At 42.3% G+C, this 13997-nt stretch overlaps 1 protein-coding gene across 1 annotated transcript in view; it reads left to right on the forward strand.

The window, feature by feature from the left end:
• The window catches only part of PRTFDC1 (phosphoribosyl transferase domain containing 1), a 101417-nt gene that overhangs the window by 66890 nt on the left and 20530 nt on the right, over positions 1-13997 (forward strand). The window contains 5 exon segments of the mRNA XM_007667881.3: positions 757-834; positions 2008-2178; positions 2457-2560; positions 7880-8014; positions 9263-9415. Of these exon segments, the coding sequence (XP_007666071.2) occupies positions 757-834; positions 2008-2055 (126 nt within the window). The 3' untranslated portion in view covers positions 2056-2178; positions 2457-2560; positions 7880-8014; positions 9263-9415.

Raw genomic sequence — 13997 nt, forward strand, 5'->3', positions numbered from 1 at the left:
AGGATGTGCCTACCATCACATAGGGCAGATATAAGGTGACCAGATTAAGCTCAGCCCTCTGTCCCACACAGAGCGTACTCTCTAAGACTATCCCCATTTTACAGATGAGAAAATCAAAGCACAGGGAAGTTAAATGACTTGCCCACAGTCACACAGCCGGCAAATGTAAGAACCAAGGCTAGAACCCAGGTCTCTTGACTCCCAGTCCCATGCTCTTTCCTCTGAGCCCCACCTTGGTACATTCTTCATCCTCCTCTTTTCCAGTTTGTAGGCCATCCCAGTTACTGTAACAGTCAGTTTCTTGCCCCTTTCACAACTCTCACTCAGAATCTTCTTTAGACCATCCAGATTTGCCTTTAGTTGTGGAGGTCAAAACTGGACATAGTAATCTGCTTGTGACCAGAGCTGGATATAATAAAAGAATGTCTTTGAGGTTTCTATACACTATATTTATATATTCCAGTTCGTACTTGGCTCATACTTGGTTTTTCATTCAGAGGCCTAGATATTTTTTTCCTCAGATTCACACATAGCCAGTCATAACCCATTCTGCATTTTGTTTTTGTTTTTTTTCAAATTATACCACCACTGCCCTTGATCCTATTGAACAACATATTTCTGACCACTTCTCCAATTCACTATTGATAAAATAAATATGTCAATAAGACAGAATGGATACCTTAAGTAACATTGTTTAGGGAGTTTTATGTTTTTCGTTTACCTTTATTTTGATGATGTTAGTTTTTTCCCTAGTTAGTGGATGGGTTTGAGATTCCCAGTGTATTTGTGGTGGGTTATGCCTTTGACTACGATGAACACTTCAGAGATCTGAATGTAAGTCTTTCGGGCTGGAACCATCACGGTACTCTGCTCCTTTTGCTTCATTTTTGCATGGAGCTCAGAGCCCTTGGCAGATCTATTTTGATTTAATTCTAAAGTTGGTGGCAAAGGTAAGTATTATCTCTATTTTACAGATGGAGAATTAGGCTCCAGGGCCTCAGTTAGATCCCAGTTCTGCTGACCCCTTGTCCCGGTTGGTGACCGTAGATTAGATGGTTAGTCATGCTTCTCTGTCCCTCTTCCTCACCCCACCGAGGTTGAAATCTGATCTCCACGCCATTTTCCTCCATCCTTAAGGCACTAGTTTAGAGTCATGTTTCTGACCGAGATGTGTTAGGATCCTTCCGACTGAGATGGGTTAGTATGACAACTAACTACTCATTACATGCCTTCCTCAGCCAGAGGTGGTGGTTTTGACAGTACAAAGTATTCCACCTCCACAAAGGCTGAACTTAATGCTGCTTTATTCATTCATTCACTCATTCATTCATTCCATTGTATTTACTGAGTGCTTACTGTGTGCGGAGCACTGTGCTAAGTGCTTGGAAAGGACAGTTCAGCAACAGAGACAATCCCTGCCCACAATGGGCTCACTCTCTAGAAGGGGGGAGCCAGACATCAATAGCATCAATATAAAGAAATAGAATTATAGATATATACACATCATTAATATAAATATTAATATTATAAATACGTATATAGACATGCGGTGAGGGAAGAGGGGTAGAGCAAAGGGAGCAAATCGGGGAGATGAAGGGGGGGAGCAGAGGAAAAGGGGGTTTAGTCTGGGAAGGCCTCCTGGAGGAGGTGAGCCTTCAGTAAGACTCTGAAGAGGGGAGGTATGATTGTTTGGCGGATTTGAGAAGGGGAGAGCATTCCAGGCCAGAGGTAGGACGTGGGCTAGGGGTCAACGGCGGGACACTTGAGCACTTCTGGCTCCTTTTGATCTGGAGAGAAAGAAACAAATCAGCATTCAAAGCTGAAACAGTGGAGAGCACTACTCTCCACGCAGTGGAAAGGTTCTCAGACAGATTTGTGCACGTGCACTTTAAAATGACTGATATTCATTATTATGGGATTTTTCCTCTTATTTTGAATGCGTTTGATATTTTTCATGAATTATACTTCAATAATATTTAATATTTTTTAAATCCCATTTCCTTTCAGCACATAGCTGTGAGCAACGAAAAAGGCAAAGCAAAACACCGAGTCTAAAGAAGTATTTTCTCACCCCCGAAGCTTTGTGAAACAATTCAACTGTACATTTGATTGCCCTCAAGCCACCCGCATATGAAGACTGCCATAGCAGACATCTTTATTCATCAGAGCGGAGAAATGGTTTGCTTTGAAAATGTTGTTTTCTGAGATCATTAGACTCGAGATGCATGTGTTATGGGTGAAATGGAAAACATGATTTTCATTTAATCAGTTTCAACTTTGGGAGGAAACAAAAGTACATCCCTCTCCTTATGACTCAGGACTACTGTCTGGCATCCCATTCTGAAATTATGCCTTCTCTGATTTGAAGTAGTCACTTTCCTTGGCTATTAGGCCCATCTAATTGCTCATGTATCTTATTGTAATTTTTTTCTAACACTTTTTATAATGTTTTACAGCCTTACAGAGCAGACAGTGAATCGTCTTAGTTGAAATCTCAACCCACTGAGCTGGAATACTAATGTGTTTATTTGTCATAAAATTGGAGAAAGGACCGTTTAATGTAAGTTTCCAATCAATTTATGTGTTTGCGCATTTCTGACGAGCTATTATTATCTGAACCACAGGGAACAGCGAATCTTAATGATGTTATGAAACGAACCTTTACATGGCTCTCTTGACTTAAACTTTCAAGACATGGAAGTGGTATGTCCTGTATGTGTGGATGGGCCTGACTGTGTTTAATACACTAAGTGTTAATTAGAAAAAAACAATAGAGGAAAGCTGTAGTTTCCAGGCTGTATCTCTGAATCTATGCAGGGCTTAGATATAATAATAATAATGATGGCATTTGTTAAGTGCTTACTATGTGCCAAGCACTGTTCTAAGCGCTGGGGGGGTACAAGGTAATCAGGTTGTCCACATGGGGCTCACAGTCTTAATCCCCATTTTAATAATAATGTTAATAATGTTGGTATTTGTTAAGCGCTTACTATGTGCCGAGCACTGTTCTAAGCGCTGGGGTAGACATAGGGGAATCAGGTTGTCCCACGTGGGGCTCACAGTCTTAATCCCCATTTTACAGATAAGGGAACTGAGGCACGGAGAAGTGAAGTGACTTGCCCACAGTCACACAGCCGACAAGTGGCAGAGCTGGGATTCGAACTCATGAGCCCTGACTCCAAAGCCCGTGCTCTTTCCACTGACTGAGCCACGCTGCTTCTCCAGATGAGGTAACTGAGGCACAGAGAAGTGAAGTGACTTGCCCAAAGCCACACAGCTGACAAGCGGCAGACCCTAGTTTAGAACCCATGACCTCTGACTCCCAAGCCCGGGCTCTTTCCACTGAGCCACGCTGCTTCTCACATGACAGAGCTGGGAAGGGAGGGGGAAAATCAACCCTTCTCAAATACACATTTCCAAGGTTAAAACTTGAGTGCAAATGCTAATTTTTAGGTAAAGGTATTTCACCTCAAATGTTGATTTGTCTGTCATTCATATCAGTTATACATTTCTCCCTTGTATCTTGTCCTAACTAGGCAGAGGTGAGTGTTTTCAAAGAGGTTTTAAAAAAGTGATAACACAAAATACAAGCTAACATCGGAAATCTCACAGAACAACATTTTCCTGCCGCCACTAGTACCAGTTCTGTACGATATTTGCTCATTCACCATTGGCTTTCATTGAAAATAAACTTTAGATTGCCAGTATGTCAGAAACTGTTCCCAACTTCCTGAATGAAGCAAATGTAAAACAAATAACTCTGGCAGCCTTTGCTTTGTTCAGAACTGTATGTGGCATATTGTTATTAGGCTCCGGTTTCTTTTAAACTAATAAAGAAACAGTAAGAAAACTTGTTACATTTCATAATTGTTTATGATTTTTTTTTCCGCTTCACTGTTCTAATATACCTTCAACTCTTAAAAAAATGTGTGTTTGGGCCAGTAGCCTAAATATACTATGGCATATACCCTGTGGCTTTATTTTTTTTAACCTGGATAAAATCCAACATATGCAACAGAATAAGCATACAGAATAGGTATTTTTTTTCCCTTTTCAGCTTGTTTATGTTTTTTTGTTGTATATTTGAGTTCTTATCACAAAAAACAAGCTCAGTTCAGGGATTGCAAGGGAAAATCTTGCAAGGGAAAATCATCCAAGGGAATTGTTTCTAGTTGTGTTCCAAGAAGGAGTCTGTGGACTTTTTAAGATATGTGTGTGGATGGTTCATTGCTAGGAATATAGCAATATATTTGAAATTTTTGCAGTACAAAATAAAATTGACTGAGGTGATTCTCTTGGGAACACAAAAGGCTTTAGAAATAAAACTTGGGTAAAAGTACAGTTAGTTATATTGTCAAATTCAGGCCTGGAAGTCACAAGGACCTGGGTTCTAATCCTGACTCTGCCACTTGTCTGCTGTGTGACCTTGTCAAGTCACTTAACTTCTCTGTGCCTCAATTACCTTATCTATAAAATGGAGATTAAAAGTGTGAGCCCCACATGGGACACGGACTATGTCCAACCTGATTAACTGGAATCTACCCCCGTGCTTAGTGGAGTGCCTGGCACATTGTAAGCACTTAACAAATACCATTAAAAAAAAGTAGCATGGGAAACACATAGTCTAGTGGAAAGAATGTGGTGGCCTAGGGGAAGGGGCATGGGCCTGGGAGTCAGAGGATCTGGGTTCTAATCCCAGTTCTAGTGCTTGCTGGCTGTGTGACCTTGGTCAAGTCAGTTACCTTCTCTGTGCCTCAGTTCCCTCATTTGCAAAATGGGGATTCACTATCTCCCTGCTACTTAGACTCTGAGCCTCTTGAAGGACCTGATTACCTTGTACCTACCTCAGTGCTTAGTAGAGTGCTTCGCACATAGTAAGTGCTTAACAAATATATTATCACTATTAAGTAGCCCTGGGTGTTAAGCTTCATTTTCTGTGGTATTGATTTTTAAATCGATGTTAGAAACATCTAGGAGAATGATATATTCCTTAAAAGTGCAACTAAAAGTTTGATAAAAAAAATTGTAGTTGTTTTCGGACAAAACGCTCTGCCCTTTGTCTAAGAAGAGGAAAAAGGATTACTGATGAGCTCTACCCTGGGTTGTTAAGAGTCCCTGTTGACACTTTAGGCAAGCCTGGAACCTGAGAGAGGTCCAAGAAGCCATAAAGAACAGAACCAAGAAGGAGCTAGAAATCATCAGGACAGTGATGAGTCATTCGGCTCTGGAAAGATTTTACTGAGAGCCCCTCCCCCGAAAACTAAGACCCAGGACTGTCTATCCAGGGTGGCCACTGATGGCCCTTGCTGACACTGGACAGGGAGATGCATGTGACATCACAATCAGTGTCAGGGTGTCGTAGGTGCCATTTTCCAGAAAAATATAAGCTCCTAACAGTCCAAAAGCATTTCTTTTGGAGCTGGTAGGGAGGCAGCCCTCTAAATCTCCCACTTGCTCCAGAGTCTGCATTCCTCTCCCAGGTGAAAAATTAGGGTGCAATAGCTATATTGGAAAATTTTTGGCAGGAGTCACTGAAGAAGAAAGCTTGACCCTGAAAGAAAAAAAAAAAAAAGCCAGAGAAGCAGTTTTGTTTCAGTACCAGACAAGGGATGGGCCAGCTGAAAACTGGACGGTCTGGTATAATCCTGAACGCATAGCCACTCTATGTCTCCCTCCAGGAATGTAGATACAGGATGTAAAAGAAGGGTTGTAGTGGCCATCTGGGGCTTAACATGAAACAAGAAAGTGCTGGACCCATAGGAAAAAAGCCCAAACCATCTACATTGGGCAAAAGTACAAGGTTCTAATGCTGGGTGTTTGTATGACAAGGGACTGACTGGGGAAATGCAGGAAGTTGTGTGTTTGTGGCTGACTTTGGAGGGGGGTTGGGGGTGGTGGGCTTTTGCTGGGCTGGCTGCCTCTTTTGAAAAGGAGCTGCCAGGATGAAAATGTTTAGAGTCCTCTTGTTCAAGGTTCTGCTCGTAAGCATGTGGTTTCCTACCTACAAAGACTACCAAGTGGCAAATAGACCATACTCAAACCCAAACGTGACAACTGCCTGCCAAATTCAGGCTTGGAGGATCACCACTGGTTGGAGAGACTTTCATTTATCAGAGTGGAGAGGCGGGAGACAGCCACATCACAAGTCCCAGAATGTTGAGGGAACTAAATTGAGCATTAACTGAGCATGCTCCAGCCCAGATGTGGAAGTTCGAGCATTTAAAGAAAGCAAAAGCAGTTGGGGATTGATGCACGGAATGCAGGCAGTTTTGCCAGGACAGTCCCAATCCCAAGATATTTGTATATTTTTTCTAAAATGACCCAGCACTGCCTCAAAAATCTGAGGCTCACGGTTAAATTGGGATATATGGTCGGCCTTCATGTAACTGGGTTTGACCTTATTCACACCCCTAAAGATGTGAAAATGTAGTGAATCAGGAAGATGATTTTTATTAATCAATCCAAGCCTGCAAAATTAATATTTTAATGCTAATCAAATGTTACTAAATTGAGGGGGAAGAGAAAAGGAGATTGCATTCACTTTCAGTGAGATCTGACATTTTGTTTCAAAAACTCCTGAGATGCCAAACAATGTATCCTTTCAGCAATACAGTCAGGGGGCCCTTTGCACATAGTAAGCGCTCAGTAAATATGATTGATTAATTAATTGATTGATTTAAGGTAATCTTTTAAGGTAATCTGTCTGCACTCTCTCTCCAGTTTATCCACTGTCTTCTCACACTATTTGCAATCTTCATTCCGCTCCAGCTTACCTCTTCACTATGGCTCAGTCTCACTATGTCTCTTGTTCATCTCTGCCCCCTGCTTGGAGATCCCCCCACCCTGGGGGGGCACAGGTTAAGAGGGATGTGAAGAACTTGGAGGAGATTTAGCAGAAAGCTTCAGTGGTGATTAAGAGCTGAAACCTAAGTCCAGAAGATCTGGGATTACTCAATTTAGAGAAGAGGTTGAGGGGAGATTGAAGAAATCTCTCAAGTACAATGCCCAGCTCTTCATCTCTGCTGAGGACAGTCCAACATCGGGCTTAAACTGCAGCCTGGGGGATTTAGGTTAGCTCTAAGAAAGAAGTTCTTAACTGTGAGGATTTGGGAGGCCTCCAAGGGAGTAGTAGAATTCCTCCACTGGAGGTCTTTAGGAACAGGAGAGAGCTCATCTGTGTGTGGGAGGGTGGAAGGGCGGTCCTGCCTGGAGGCTGGGGGATGGACTTGGTGACTTTCGAAAAGGACTTCCAGCCTTGGGAGTTTATAATTGGGCCTGGGTAGACCTGGCTCCGGGGAGCTTAATGGGAGTGTAAAATTTATTTTGGTTATAACCAATCAATCAGTACTGTACTGTACTGCCTTGTACTAAGTGCTTGGGAGAATACAGTACAACATAATTAGCAGACACGTTCCCTGTCCATGGCTTACATGCGTGAACTTCCCCTGCATGTTTGTACATAGAGGAGAAACAAGTTCCCTTTTAGTGTGCAAAGAGGATTGCCTCAAAGCAGTGGAGAGCCTACTACAATGCTGTGCACAGTGTAGTCACTCACTAAATACTTGCTGACTGTCGGGAAGAATTTTCAACATCTAAAATGAACTGGCCTTAATACAGTTTTGTTCTGTATATAGTTTAGAGCCTGAGGTGACTGTTGTTCACTCAAAGGATACCGATTTTCTCACTCAGGATCATTTAGAGCCATTTAAAATGGGTAAAGATAAGCCTTAGAGTTTGAAACAGAACTAGCATTTCAGTTTGTAACTGTTTATTTCCACATACCACAACATGCTTTAATTAAGAGAGCCAGTAAACATTTTTTTCAACTGTGGTTGCACCCTATGACTCATAAACTTGTCCTTTTTTTTTTCTAAATCAGTTCAACAACATCTGGTAGATTATATAAGAAGAGGATGTTCTTTACAATCGGTGATTTTTTTCTGGACAACATGTTTCTGCTTTTGGCGGATTTCCACTTTCCTCCAAGTTGTTCTACTCATGCACTCTAACACTGGTATCCTTTTTTCCTGAAGATTAACACATGCAGGAATTTGGTCTAATATTATAGACTTTGTCAATGACTGGTTTCTCAACTCCACTCAGTTCATTTGGGGTTCAATAGTCCGACATCTAAGTATTACTGTGACTTAACCCAGATAAAGCAAAATGTCAGCCACATACTAACAGCTACTGTATTTCTTATTAATGATTTCTTATTATGAAATTCACAGTAACCTAAATGTCCTCTAGAATCCACGTACTAAGTGAATACAAATGTTTAGAAATTGCAAAATGTATGCACCCAGTATTTTTTCTTCACAGATGTTTTTTGCTTCCTCTGACGCATGACTGTTCAGAGTGAACATAAAATATACGTGATATTCACACTGTGCAAGGTTCTTAAAACATGACCACTTTTCCGAGTATCTATGGGCTAGGAGAGTGTTCGTATTCAACTTTGAAGTCATTTGAAAAAAAATGTCAGGCCCATTTTTAGTCTGCAACTGGAATTACATTCATTTGAATCTGATTCTTATGATTTTTGCCATTGTTTCTTTAGACTGAAAAGGAGAATTAATCCAAGCTTCTGAGTCTGCATCTGTTCGCATTTTCATTTTCTCTGGATGAGCTACCCTGAGAGTGAAAACCCATATTGTAATCAAAGTTGGCAGGCACAAGAGACTGTAATTGAGTCCAGATACATAGAGTACCTAATGTAGTTTTCAGTTAGGAATAAGACAATACCAAAATTCAATATACAGTTTAATATGATGTAGATAAGTCTTTGTTCAGCAAACTCCAGCCTGTCATTATATTTGTACAAGGATCCTTACTTGTTAAATGCTAACCTGGAAGTTGCTTCTATTTTTTTCCATTTTTTTCTCTTGGGGCTGTTGGCCATTTCTCAAGCTCACTTGAGACTGTATCCACTCTTGTTCCAGGGATTGGCCTACAAAATCTTCAGAGGAATAATCATTTCATTTGAAAGGATTTACTCTTCAAGTTAAAGTAGCCCATGCATGCAGGGCGGCTCATCAAAACACCTTGAAGTCTTAATAGCTTTAGAAATGTCGTCGATTTTATTATTATTATTATTGTTATTTTTACAAAGCAGCAGTTTTATTCAGCAGTTTTCCTGCCTAGTCTGAGATATTTATGTTTCCTTGTTTGGTCTGGTCTTTACCAGGCTTTTTGGATAGATTATTTAATTCAAAGAGAGTCTTTAAAGCACTTATTTTTCCTTAAGAGTTTGCCGTCCTAGCTGAGATGTGACATTCCACCAGGGTATCTCCCTGTTCAAATCACCACAAAATACTTCATTCATCTTCAGCACCTCTGAAAGGTACCACTTGACTAAGCCCGATTGATCCAGGAGTTTTATTGCATCCCGGAAGTGTGGATTCCTCTCAGCCAGGTAAGCTTTCAGAACTGTAATTTAGACGAGAATCACTCTTGTTTATACTTGAAGGGAGAAGGTGAGTGGGTTTCAATTGAGAGGAATACCATAGCCTGCCTACCCCTGAACACTGAGAGTGGTGATACAGTTGGGCAAGTCTACCGTTGCTATTACAAAGGAAAAGAGATGAATGGGCCAGACTGGAAGGCTTGGTTAAAGATGATCTCTCCTTGCCCAGTCCCTTCCAATCAATGCTCCGCTGTGTGGGTATCCTCAGGAGGGGCACAGAAAGCAAACACGGCAGAATTCTTCCAAGATATAAAACCCCATTACGTTCACATCTGGAATACCTCAGACAGTAGCTGCATCTTTGACAGGGCATTTATGTGCTGGTGAAGGTGCAGAGAAGAACAGCCCAAATAATCAGGAGGATGGAGGAGCTTCACATCAAGGATAGATGGGAAATATTAGGATTCTCCACTCAGGGAAGACTAATATCAACAGGGACTCTGAGCTCTTTTGTGTTGTACTCCGCAAAAGTAAGTACTGACTCAGTACCACTGATTGATTGGTTGGTTGATCCCCAAATTAAAGGGTGTAAATGGGGCCAACACAGAATTGTTGTTCAAGTCCCAAAGGGTTCCACTGAAGCTGGGAGGTGATAAATTCAAGCCAAACAAAATGAAACACACCTTCAGGCAGCAGGTGGCATGTAGATGGACTATTTCACACAGAAAGGGTAAAATATTGTTCAAAAAGGGTTGAACAGATTCCTGGGTAATAAGTCCATGGAGTGTTAGGAGAGAAAAATGAGAACTGCTAGGTGGTCCATCCTTATTCACCAAATTGTTTCTCCCAGGATCCCATTAGAAACAAAATACAAGGCTAGGATGGTACTGCTCATGGATGTTCTCTCCAATTTTTATTAGTAATGGTAATAATAATGAGAATAATGTCTAAAATATAATAATTGTCAAGGCCTTGCTCTGAAGCACTGAATTAAGCACTGGGGTAGATAGGATTGGACAGAGACCCTGTCCTACATGGGGCTCACAGTCTAAGGGGAGAGAGAAAGCAGGTATTTAATCCCCAATTTACAGATGAAATTGAGGTCCAGAGAAGCTGAATGACTTCCCCAGGTTCATACAACAGGGAAATAGTGGAGCCAGGATTAAAACCCAGGTCTCCTGAGTTCCAGGCCAGTATTCTGTCCAATAGGTCATGCTGTTATTTCCTTAACCCTCTCCCCTAGTTGATGCTTTGTGGCCCAGGTCTGTGGGCATGTGCCACAGAGAGAAAGTGACTCTAATCCCTATCTCTGTTGCACCCACGTGCAGGATTTGGGAATCTGGCATTTTCGTCATTCCTCAATTTCCTGCATGTGCACACTGAATCACAACAGCTGAATCCCTTCCTGTCTGTGTGGGACTGTTGAGTAGCTGGTTCTCCTGAAGCCCTTGAATTATAGGCGACAGAAACACCTAAAGGTCTTCCCACACGTTTTACTTTTTTTAGTGTAAAATCTCTAATTTCCTTAAAAATAAGGTTATTCTTTAGGATGGTAAAGATACTACAGCCTATTCAAAGCAAACTACTGGAGTTTTCTCTGCCTCTGTAGTTTAGGTGCCACAATAGCAACAAGAAATATGTATTTCTGAATGGGATTACAAGATAATAATGCTAGAACCTAACCTTGAATTTTTGAAAGTAGAAGTTGGCAAGATAAAGGCTGTGGTCCAAACCCGGACCACTAGGGGTTAGGGAAGAACTGCTGTGGTTTCACCAAGGGCAGCTTCTAGCCAGCAAACAGTTTGTCATGGATCCCATCAACCACCTTGGCATAATGAAGTCTTGCACTAATAGGTTGCTGACGTCAGCCATAGCAGGCTCTGTGCCAGTTAGGAACCCCCCAGAGGGGGGAAATACAGCCACTTCTACCACTGTAAACTGTTTAGACTGTAAGCTTCTTATTGACAGGAACCATGTTTCCTACATTGCCATGAGCTCTGCATTCAATCGATCCATGGTATTTGTTGAGTGCTTACTATGTGCAGAGCACTGTACTAAGCACTTGGACGAGTACAGTACAACAGAATGAGCAGAGACGTTCCCCACCTATAACGAACTTCCAGTCTAGAGGACTGCACATAGAAGGTATGCATTAATAACTGTTGACTGATTTTTCTCCCTGCCTCCTCTCCCCTCCACCACTCTTCGCTGTGGAAACTGGAGACGTTTACATGCAGCCCACCCAAGGTTTGGAAAATTCAGTTAAGTGCCTAGCAGCACAAATGATTATCCATCCCATCTCTAAAGATTGCCTTCCTTAACCTTGGTGAGGCTGGTTATTCCGAAAGATATAACTAGTCTTATGTCACCATTAGTGTTTCCTAGTTTATGGAGTGCGTCTCACTACCAACCCCAAACTCTCATCTCCTTTATTAGAGCCTAAGTCCATTGAGAAAGGACTGTGTCTTTTTTAAAAAAAACCTGGCTCCCAGATATCTTGCACAATGCCAAGCTCTTCTGGTGCTTGCCCCATAAATATTTGTTGATCGATTGACAACTGATGTCAGTTCACCAGACCAACTAAAATGCTACTGTCAGATACCCTCTGACTTCGCCTGTGTGTGCTCTCTTCAGCTCAACTGTTTGTTTTAATTTGTTTTTGGCCTTATCTCCAAACCTCTCTGATCCCTAATTACACATGGAATTACTCTACTGATTTTTCACTCTTCACTAACAGGTAGAGGGAGAGTATTCCTTAAGCCCTGGGAATTTTGCCTGATTCGTACAGTACAAATGAACAATTTTTGAAGACCATTTTTGGATTTTTTTAAAACACTTCCCAGAAGCTGTTGGTCTTGTGTTCACCAGAGTGTTAGTTTAGGTTCTTGGATCTCAGAAGACAATAGGGAAAAACAAATAGAGAATTTAACATAACTCTGAAAGCACAAGGAGAACCTGGAAAGAACAGAGGGGCTGGGACTCTGGGAACACAAATCTGGAAGTGTGAGTAGCTCCTGAGCCCTGGCATTTTACCCTCTGAACAGAAATCATGATTTGACAGATCATTCTTCCACCATAGGGGAAGAACAACATACACTTCCTATGATGCATTTCCAGCCTTCTTCCATGCCAGGGAACCCCACTTACTCTTCCCTTCGGCGTCTCCAAATGCTGACCGAGATTGAAGGGTGCTCGATTCTCTAAGTTATAAGGAATCATGGAGATGTCCTACTTTGAGCAGATGGTTAAAAAAAGTTGGCAGCCATTTTTGAAAGGATGATTAGTTACAGAACTCCCCAAGAATCTCCAACTTTTAATCAGAGGGAGTCGGAATAACTCAATAAATCATTTCAGCACTGGTGGGGTTATGGGGCGGGGGGGATATGGAGGGTGGGGAACGCTGCCCCTGCACATTCTGCTGCTCCGGCAATTCTGTTTCACGAGCTCATAAATACTCTTACGGCAGCTCTTTTTGCACGAGTGCCAACTTTTTGCATTCTGAACGCAGAGTCAGGGGGAATGAGGAGCAGGAGCTATGACCGGAATTTGTTTGGGAAGCATCAGTGCTTATATACCCAGAGCAGAGCTGTGGCCGGGAGTTGACGGTTGAAAGCCCGGGTTGGGAACATTTGGAAAGAGTTAACAAGAACAAGAGTGAACTGTAAAGGACCACCACACTTGACACTTATACAGATCCTAAGTAGCCTGCACACTCTATCTCAGGAAGGTGGGATGAGGGTGAGATTGGGGCAGATATAGAGTTGTTCATCATGCCTCACCCCTCTGGGGGAAGAGGGCTTGGAAGAAATAGGTGTCAGCCAACAGTTCCCCTTTCTGTCCTCCTCAGACTCCGCTAGGTGTGCTCTGAGCCGTTTGACCAAGTAGCCAATTGTGCTGTGATGGAGGAGTCCTGTTTGAGGGAAAGGCTTTCCTTTTCCCTCTCCCCATCTTGCCATAAAATAAACACATCGGTTTTAAGGGAGTTCCAAGCCAAGAGAAGTGCTAGGAACTGGGCTGTAGGTGGGGGTCTGACTTAATTGGATTGCCCTCTCTGGTTGGGAGTATTAGCACCTCATTGACAGCGCACAGCAATAAAGGGCTAGAACCCAGTGGATAGCCAGCTCCCAGGTATGATTCCTCAGTGATTAGGTGGATTTGATTAGGCAATTAGGTGATGAATGCTTACTCTTTAAAGGTTTCAGTTAGGGACTAGGAATCAGTGCTTGTAAAAGGGGTTGCCATCACCCCTGTGTCTAAATCACGGAAGCTGGAAGTACCATTGACCTTTCAGAGCAAAAGATCAGGGATTTCTTCCTGCTTCGTTTGCTTTAGCCCTAGAGGGGGCTACTTCAAGGCCTGACCAAGGTGGCCCCCCCTTCCCTTGGGCTTTTCCTTCTTGTCTTAAAGAATAGAGGCAGTCAGAGGGCTTCTAGGAAAATTTAAGTTTGGGTATCAAGAACCAAGCAGGAAGGTGTATTGAAGCCCTGTTGCCGGGGCAAAGGGTGAGGAGAGCATAAAGACAGACCCAGATAATCAGACAGACAGCACTGAAGGCTGGTCTGTCGGGTGGAGAGCAGGAGAAATAGGAATT

The sequence above is a fragment of the Ornithorhynchus anatinus genome, chromosome 13 (genome assembly GCF_004115215.2).
Source record: "Ornithorhynchus anatinus isolate Pmale09 chromosome 13, mOrnAna1.pri.v4, whole genome shotgun sequence".
Lineage (NCBI taxonomy): Eukaryota > Metazoa > Chordata > Mammalia > Monotremata > Ornithorhynchidae > Ornithorhynchus > Ornithorhynchus anatinus.